The following is a 9,492-nucleotide window of genomic DNA, read 5'->3' as shown; positions in this document are numbered from 1 at the left end:
AGTAAAATTTCTGCTCGGAAAAAATTAAGAATAAATTTAGCTGGAACCATTTCTGTTGTATTCTCTGTCTCTACACCATGAGACTTGCAGAACTACCGTAGTTAAAGTTTCAGAGATTAGAGAATGTCGATACAGGTATTAAAGAAGAAAGGCATCTTTAAAGATCCGAAACAAGTTTGTCGTGATTCTTCATTCTTTCTTCTTCTTTAATGGGTCTTGGTAAGGTGGTGCCGTGGTTGTTGGGACGAATAAATGGAGTCAATTCAGCTCATCTAATGAAAGACTCTGCACTGATCTCTGAGTCTCTGTCTCTGACTCTGTCCTACAGTTCTATACTGGAAGGAGAGTGAGGTTGGGGGGCCAATCACGTGGTTCTTCAGTTATTCGCCAATGTGAGATATAGACTTTAAATGCAGTAGTTATTATAATGGGTCACCTGCTTCCTCTTCAGTCAATCCATGGCTTTCTTAGCTCTGTCTCTTTCCCTACCAGAGTTCCGAGGAAATTCAGCCCTGTGAATTGGAGATTGATTTTCCCATGTTCTGTAAAAGCTTAAAGTTTCAAGCTTGGCATTGTTCCTTCGAATGCCGGAGCTGGAAGGCTAGAATTGCAATATTTCTGGTAGCTACTGTTTTTTTTCAGCGAACATGAGAGAATCCCGGCTATTTTTTTGTGGGTTTCTTCTTTTTATCTTCTTCTCTGTGGTATATTCCTTAATGGAAAAGGAGATATTGCTTGAATTCAAAGGTAATGTTACTGATGATCCTTATAATAGTTTAAACTCCTGGGAACCTGATCGAGATCATTGCTTGGAGTTTAATGGCGTATTTTGCAATCCCGAACGATATGTAGAGAAAATAGTGTTGTGGAACACTAGCCTCGCTGGAGTGTTGTCGCCTAGCTTATCTGGCTTGAAGTTCTTAAGGATACTGTCGTTCTACGGGAATCGATTTAGTGGCTCTTTACCGCCGGAATTATCTGAGATTGGGACTCTGTGGAAGCTTAATTTGAGTTCTAATGCTTTATCTGGACAGATTCCTGAGTACCTTGGAGATCTTCAGAGTCTTCGATTGTTGGATTTGTCGAGGAATGGTTTTACTGGAGAAATTCCTGAAGGTCTCTTCAAGAAATGCTTCAAGACGAGGTTCATTTCTCTCTCCCACAACAGTCTCTCTGGTTCAATTCCTGTGTCTATTGCAAACTGCTCAAACCTTGTCGGATTCGATTTTTCTTATAACAATCTCAGTGGAAGCTTTCCTGCACAGATTTGTGTCCCTTCGAGTATATCCTATATATCCCTGAGAAGCAATTCTCTTGCAGGGAACATTCCCGAGCAGATTATGGCTTGTCAAAGCTTGGAACTTTTGGATCTTGGGAGCAATTTGTTCACAGGTTTGGCTCCTTTCAATGTTCTTGGGCTGAAAAACGTCAGCTATTTCAACCTATCATCGAACCATTTTGAGGGGATGATTCCCCAGACACAGACCTGTAGCGATCGAATGGAAATTTTTGACATTTCTTGGAATAATTTAAATGGAGAGATCTCTTCAAGCATCACGAACTGCAGAAGCCTAAGGATTTTGGATGCTAGTTTTAACCAGCTCAACGGTAGTATTCCAATTGGAATTGCAGAATTGAAGATGCTCTCTGTTCTCAGATTGGGTAATAACACAATTCAAGGCATGATCCCGCTTGAGCTTGGAAGCATTGAACTGCTACAGATCCTGGATTTGCACAACCTGCACCTTACTGGTGAAATCCCCGGCGATCTCAGCAATTGCGGATTTCTACTTAAGCTGTGAGTATCATATCTGTCCATTTAATATAATCTACATAGCAGCATTTCTGTGAATCAAACTTTGACATATCAAGTTCTTGTTGCAGGGATCTTTCCGGTAATGGGTTACAGGGAGAAATTCCTCCAACCCTATACAACATAACATACCTGCAATTTCTTGACCTACATGGGAACCAGCTGAACGGAAGCATCCCACCTAGTCTGGGAGAGCTGTCTGGGATTCAATTACTTGATCTGTCCGAAAATTCGCTCTCTGGGCCAATTCCTGAATCTCTGGGAAATTTAACATTGCTAACATATCTTAATCTATCCTTCAACCACCTCTCTGGAGAGATTCCTGCAGTTCCCACCTTACAGAGATTCAGCGCCGCTGCGTTCTCTCATAATCCTGGGCTATGTGGGCTTCCTCTTAACACGCTCTGCTCCAGAAATGGCAATGGCACAAAGTCAACATCAAGGAGACTGAGGGTTTCAGCAATATTAGCCATTGTTGCTGCCGCAGTTATCCTCACTGGAGTCTGTGTCATATCCTTCATGAACATAAGGGCTCGCAGGAGGAGAGAAAAAGAGGTGTTGGTTGTGAAGAGCACCCCTCCAGCTTCAACAGATTCAGATGTTATCATTGGGAAGCTGGTCCTCTTCAGCAAAAGCCTGCCTTCCAGATACGAGGATTGGGAAGCAGGAACAAAAGCTTTGCTAGACAAGGAACATCTGATTGGTGGCGGATCCATTGGGACAGTTTACAGAACCAGTTTTGAAGGTGGGATCTCAGTTGCAGTGAAGAAGCTAGAAACACTCGGAAGGATCAGGAACCAAGATGAATTTGAGCAAGAGGTTGGACAACTGGGCAACCTTCAACACCCCAATCTTGTAGCTTTCCAAGGTTATTACTGGTCTTCTACAATGCAGCTAATTCTGTCCGAATTCATTCCCAATGGGAATCTATATGAGCATCTACATGGAGTAAGTTACCTTGGCACCAGCACTAGCGGTGGCAGGAGGGAACTGAACTGGTCTAGGAGGTTTCAGATTGCCCTCGGAGCGGCTAGAGCACTTGCTTACCTTCACCATGATTGTAAACCTCAAGTTCTGCATCTTAACATCAAGTCCAACAACATACTTTTAGATGAAAGGTATGAGGCCAAGTTATCTGATTATGGGTTGATCAAGCTGCTTCCCATGTTGGGTAATTACGGTTTAACCAAGTTCCACAAAGTTGTTGGATATGTCGCACCAGAGTTGGCTTGCCAGAGCTTAAGGTTCAGTGACAAATGTGATGTCTATAGCTTTGGAGTCATCTTACTAGAACTGGTTACTGGCAGGAAACCAGTGGAAAGTCCAGTAGCAACTGAGGTGGTCGTCCTGTGTGAGTACGTTAGGGAATTGTTGGAAAATGGAGCAGCTTCGGATTGCTTTGATAGAGCCTTAGGAAGGTTTGCAGAGAATGAGTTGATTCAGGTCATGAAGTTGGGGCTCATCTGTACTTCTGAAGTTCCTTCCAGGAGACCCAACATGGCAGAGGTTGTTCAAGTTCTAGAATCCATTAGATCTGGTTCAGAATCCCAATAGTCAAGGGGAAAATTGAACATGGAATACAGGATTGTTGGGTTGGTGTAGATTAGGCAAGAAAATGTTCTAGGCCAGAAAATGGCACACCCGGAAGCATTTGGAGGGGGAAAGGGGGGAGGGGGGTGGGGGGGAATATAAGAAAAACATTCTTTTTAATTCTTTTTGTGATTATCAACTTACCATTGTCAATTGTGTGGGGAATTCTTCATTTTTTATACAAAATCATTAGTGCATCCATCAATGCCAGCCTTAAAACATTAAGAGCCGAGACCACTTATCTTTCCTTCTTTTGAAAGTTCAAAGCATTTCCAAGTCACACTGACCCACAGAGAGAGAGAGAGAGAGAGAGAGAGAGAGAAAGAGGCTTTAGCATAGCTAAGTGCACAAGTGGTGTGAATAGGATACCTGTTGCATTAGTTCCATCTATTTTTTAAATTGAAATTCTTTAAGCCCCATTACCAGCAGCAGGTGAGCAACAGGTTTCAGTTTCATTTCTTTGGGAAGAGATGCCAGTGACACAAAAGAAAGAGTGGAAGTCTCACTCTAGGGTTTTTCCAGTAAGTGCTCTTCCCCCTCCAAAGCTTGTTGCTTCAGTCACCTTCAGTTAGGAGAAAAGCCTGGTACCCATGCCCTTTTTTCCCAGACACAACCAGATTCACAATTTTTTTTGCCTTTCCCCAGTTAAGCTCAATGTATTGCCATTTCCATATTCTCCCCAAGCTCAGCACCCTGGGGTACCATGTTTCAAAGGGGAACCTATAATGGTGAAGATGAAAGGGATGTCTGAATCGGATCTTGACTGCCTAGGCTTTGACATAGACAAGTCTCTACTGCTGTTCCAGAGAAACAATCTCCAGTAATTGGAAGTCCTCCACATGAAACCCCAACTTCATCATAGTCTGAGACCGACAGTGACACAAGTAACTATGCAATGGTACGTACAAGACTTTTTGGAGCTCCTTGGAATGCCTCTATCCATTGATTTCACCAAAATGTTGTCTTGAGGTTGGCTATCATGAGATGCAATCCTCTCCAGAGCAACAGACCAAGGAATCCAACTGTGAAAGCAACTGTAACTCCTGACAAGACCAACAACTTAAAGTGTCGACACAAGGAAGCAGAGCTTAGCTTTGGTCGATTGTCCAAACCATACCTGTGTTTTAACAGTATTGACACCTTTTCAATTTTAAGTTCGTAAGTTCAATTTCATTTCATTGAATCACAAGCAAATTGAAAATTTTGAATAATGGATTGCGGAGGAAATTATATTCCTCTACCTGTCACCTAGATTGAATGGTTGGCATTCATTCATATCACAGCCTTACGGGTGGCGTGGCTACTAAAACTGTGACAATTTAAAAAGCTTGTAGGGATGAGGAAAAGTGATTGGTTATCTGTCCAAGTGACTATCATCTATTTTGCTAAAGAATCATCAAGTGAATTTCGTAAAAGAATTTCTTTAACTCCTGCCCAGTTGCATCCGTGGTAGGAATTCATGAAGAGTGCTTTCAGATGCTGCTACTATGGATCAGTGGCAATAGGCTTGATGGCTTGCATTGGAGGCAACAAAGGCAGAAGCGGAAGCTACAGTAAAAAATATCACTTCTTGCTAGTTTTATGTCCCAGATGAAATCAGATCCTTGTAATCTCTTCTACATCACCTCCATCTTCACCCTTCATCATCAGACCCACCTGTACAAAAGCTCTAAGTTCTATAATGCAGTCACTTCTTGAAACTCTTAGTTTCTTGCCTTGGAAATTCAATTATGAAGCAGAAATTACTTGTGCACCTGCAAATTTGAAACCATCAATAACAGTTTTTCTCCCACAGTAATATCCATATATAGGTGATCTACTCCCATAGCTTCGATATTTGGACCAAAAGCATTTCACCTATGATTTAGAGGTTTCGGAGACTTTCCGAATCCGTTCCATAACTACAGGAATATCCTTTTCAGTTAATGTAGTAAAACAACATCGGAACCATCCAGGTTCGATACAATGACAAGTTGATCCAGGAGTTACATTGATCTTAGCTATATTCAAAAGCTTATCCCATAGCTCGAACTCCCCTTTCTCACTGTAAGATCGTAATAACACACTCATATTTGCCCAACAGTAGAAGCCCCCACTGCTCTGTACGCACTCGATCCCCAATTGCTTCAACCCTTCCACGAATGCCAAGTACATTGTCCGAATCCTCTTCCTATTGGTCTCAATATAATCCTGGATGAAACTTGTGTCTGAAAGCATTGAGACCAACAGACATTGAGTGGGAGCCGATATGGAAGAGAACCTTGATAACTTTTTAGCTGCAGCAAGAACACTGCCATTGAAGGAATAAATAACCCCCACCCTAAAGCCAGGAAGGGAGAGATCTTTAGATAGCCCATAAACTATATGAATCCTGCTCCTATCAAAGTCTTCTGAATCAAGAACTTTGGCTATGCTCACAAATTCTTGATCGCCATGGGTGGAACCTGCAAATAATTCATCAGAGATGATGTGGATGTTCTTCTCTCTAGCGAAGTCCATAAGGCTATACAGGGTTTCCAAACTCATCAGATTGCCAACAGGATTTGAGGGGTTTGAAATAAGAACCCCACGTACTTTTACTCCCCTTTTCTTTGCCTGGATGAATGCACAGTCCAGAGCTGTGATACTCAAAGTAAAATTATCAGTGCTGCGACAAGGGACAGGTATCAGCTCAACCCCAGTTCGTGATTTTATATATCTGTCAAACCTGCAGAACACGCATCCAATTCAGTTTCAGGACCCAATCCCACTAAGAAGGGTTTAAACCATTTGAAAATTTGTAAATGGAGAAAAGGTAGCTACCCTGGGTAATATGGTGAGGGAACAAGAAATGCATTTCCAGCATCAGCCAGGCAGAAGCTGAGTATCTCGAGTGCAGGAGCTGCACCAGATGTTAATACAATCTGCGAGGGGTTAAATGAAACTGATCCTTCCATGACTTGGGACATGAATCCTGCCACAGCCTGCAGAACACATAAATTAGTAAGAGACTAAAAGTTCCATAGAAAGAACCCCTCTTAATTGCAGCTTATCCATTCTTAGTTATTTCATGCTCAGTGAAAAAAAAAACTCATCCCATGTTGATTGTAAGGTATTGATTATCAGATTCTGATACAGTCAGAATGTTGAAATTGGTGAACAATAAAAATAATTCATGGAATCTGCACTCAGTAGTATATTTAAATAACCTGGAACCCAATGACTGTTTTTCATTTTAATAATTTAAGAAAAAGAAGCCCAAAAGGTAAGTGGCTCCTGCACCTAGACACAAGGGGAGACGAAATGACCTCCCCACCCCCCATGAAAGGGGGAAATCCCACCACTGTTTATGCTTCCGTGTGCGCTCTCATTGGCCCGAATGCTGGTGCAGGGGCCAAGCTTCCTTTCAGGGAACCCTCCCCTTAATAATTATTATATTGGATTAAAAGGAATATCATGAATTGTGTCATTTTATATAAGGCATTAATGATTTTCCTTTACCATACTGACTGTTCCATGTAGAGCTCATGATATGTTGCCAGTATTGATTCACATCATCAGGAGGTGTGGGAAACTATTTCTAGAAAGTGACAGGAAGTGACGGAGCCTGATAATTGTCTGGCTCATTTTTTTATTCAGTTACAAAAGCCCATTCAGCATGGACACTTACCTTGCTAGTCAGTAATAACATCCCCCCCCCCCACTTTTTTTTTCCTGCCCTAACCAAAAGAAGAAAATAATGACAGCAATGGGGGTTTAAAATTTCAGATCAAATATTTACAAACTTTCTATATGACAATAATTTCTACTAACATATAGCAGCTGGCCTCCTAATAATTCTTGAATTTTGTTGCAACATGGCAGCTCTGACTTCATTTTCCATGGATCTTCAATGTGCTGGAAGACAAAATCCCTTAAAGTGAAATAACTCCATTTTACTTCATGTCTCCTTTGATCTATGGAAATGAGTTCACACCTTCCTGCTAAAATAGAAAACCTTAAAATTTCTCGCAGGGTGCCGATTTAAACAAAACCCAAGCGTCACCATAGACCAATTCTCCACCAAAGGAAAATCTCCTCAGAATAACTTCACAAGTAAAGGGAAAATAAAACCTTGAAACCCAATTAAATTCTAAAAATCAAACCCTAGACACCAAATAATATATTAAAACATAAACAAACACTCTAAATACCACTCATCAATTATTAAACTAACAACATCTTGTCACTAAACATGCCTCAAATATGTGACCCACATTTTCGTGAATGTAAATCTCAACGGCAATACAGATTTGGTCACTCATGTCTTGAAGAAATCTTTCTGACAGGTCAACAATTAACAAAAATGGGTATTTACACACATAATTTGACTCCACAACTGCGGATTGCATCACATAGTCTCCTGATCAAGGTGTTAACCCAAAACACATGTGTATAATTATTACTCTTCCAGTGTTTGTTCGTAGCCTTTCTAATATGCAACTATACAAACAGATCCTTTATGGTATTTATTTTGTAAGTCAGTGGATCTTCCCACCTTGAAGTCAATAAAGACCTAAAGATAACTCACCGTGTGTGCCAGCAACTTTACAATTTGTTTCTGGAAAAAACATCCCATTAATAGAATGATCATCAGATCTTGAATAGGATTTGAACTTCCACATAGAAGGTGAAGTACCATGCAGGACAGAGAGAACTTAGTCCATAAAGGATGCATAAGTAAACCAGGCACGCACTGTTAGTGTTAAACCTGCCAGGAAAGTCCTATTTTTGCAGATACATACAAAGTAGATGACAAGGCCTCCTTTCTAAGTGTATGAAATAGAAGATGCCTCTGGTCTCTCTACCTCTTTATCACTCACAATGTAAGTCCATACTCTTCTCTCTTGTAGTTCAGATGACTCCATCTATAGTTCATAAATCAAGTTGGGACATACCCTTCAAAGCTACCTTAAAAATAAAAATAAATACTTATGGAGGTTCATTAGTTGCTTTCTTAGCAGTTTTCATTATTAATTTACCTATGCATAATAGATGTAATATATGAAAACTAGTTACCTCCAGAACTAACTCTCAAAAACCAATGAACCAAAGTTTAGGCAGTACAGTCATTAGAAGATTCTTTCATGAAAAAAAAACTTAAATAATCCTATACCAACAGTAAATGACCACTGAAAATTCCAATATCACACATCGAGACATAGGGAATACAGGTTATCCATACATTATTCAAGGAGAAACATGACCTTGACATAGCACAACCCATAAGTCTCATGCTTTCATGATGATTGAATGGATCATCACATATGATAAATAAATTGGCACTGATACAAAGAACAATTACGATTACATGAAGGTGACACATGTCTCAGCCATGAACCACCAAAATGACTGAGTTGAGTCACTCTTTTTACAGAAATGCTGAACTCAAATGTACTAGTCAATCGTTAGCTCCTAACGAAGTGATGAGATTGTCTTCATCATTGATATGATTAGTGAGACAACCCAAATATTGCACCAAGTCTCATTGTGCAATGACAAGGTGAGTTCATATTATCCTACTTCTTCCTCCCTCCCCCTAGTGCTAAAATCACCATTGTTTCCAGTGATCTAGGCTCTTATGCTATGATACTTAATGAACACTTCAAAGTTGATAGATTCACATGCCATCAAAAATAAAAATTCAAGTATGTAGCATAACCAAAAGCTACATCATGCCGACAAAAGTTGAATATCCCGTCAGGAATGAACCACAAGATTAAAGTAGAAGGAATATGACTACAGATATGGATGATTCACAGTAATTACTTGTCTGTTTCCACAGACATCCAACAATTTTTTTCTTGCACACTGTTGAGGCACACATAATGTCTACCAAGTAACCCATCTTTGATGTAGCCAGATACAACGACAGCGTGAATTTAACTCAATTTCTTCTACACCAGGAATGAAGGTTTCAAGCAATTATATGGAGAGAGCATTTCCAATATGCACCACATACAAACAAAAGCCACCCATCAGATCAAGGAATTCAGCATTAATTGTGAGTCTGTGACGTCCTCTTTCTTCACTCATGTACGGATGTACCTGCTTTTCAACTCTTTTTTTTT

General features: G+C 40.4%; 2 protein-coding genes across 2 annotated transcripts in view; one reads left to right on the top strand and one right to left on the bottom strand.

Moving 5' to 3' along the window:
- LOC122081787 (probable LRR receptor-like serine/threonine-protein kinase At1g12460) lies at window positions 1-3,616 on the top strand. Its single transcript, XM_042649065.1, has 2 exons — window positions 1-1,798; window positions 1,885-3,616. Exons 1-2 carry the CDS (start codon window positions 648-650, stop codon window positions 3,365-3,367), a joined length of 2,634 nt encoding a protein of 877 aa, XP_042504999.1. The 5' UTR covers window positions 1-647; the 3' UTR covers window positions 3,368-3,616.
- A 1,623-nt stretch (window positions 3,617-5,239) lies between these two features.
- The window catches only part of LOC122081788 (probable aminotransferase ACS12), a 5,672-nt gene continuing 1,419 nt past the window's right edge, over window positions 5,240-9,492 (bottom strand). The window contains 2 exon segments of the mRNA XM_042649066.1: window positions 5,240-6,110; window positions 6,206-6,366. Of these exon segments, the coding sequence (XP_042505000.1) occupies window positions 5,261-6,110; window positions 6,206-6,366 (1,011 nt within the window). The 3' untranslated portion in view covers window positions 5,240-5,260.

Source organism: Macadamia integrifolia, chromosome 6, assembly GCF_013358625.1.
Source record: "Macadamia integrifolia cultivar HAES 741 chromosome 6, SCU_Mint_v3, whole genome shotgun sequence".
In the NCBI taxonomy this organism is placed as follows: Eukaryota; Viridiplantae; Streptophyta; class Magnoliopsida; order Proteales; family Proteaceae; genus Macadamia; species Macadamia integrifolia.
Note: the sequence above shows the minus strand (reverse complement) of the source record. Positions and strands in the feature narration are given on the sequence as shown.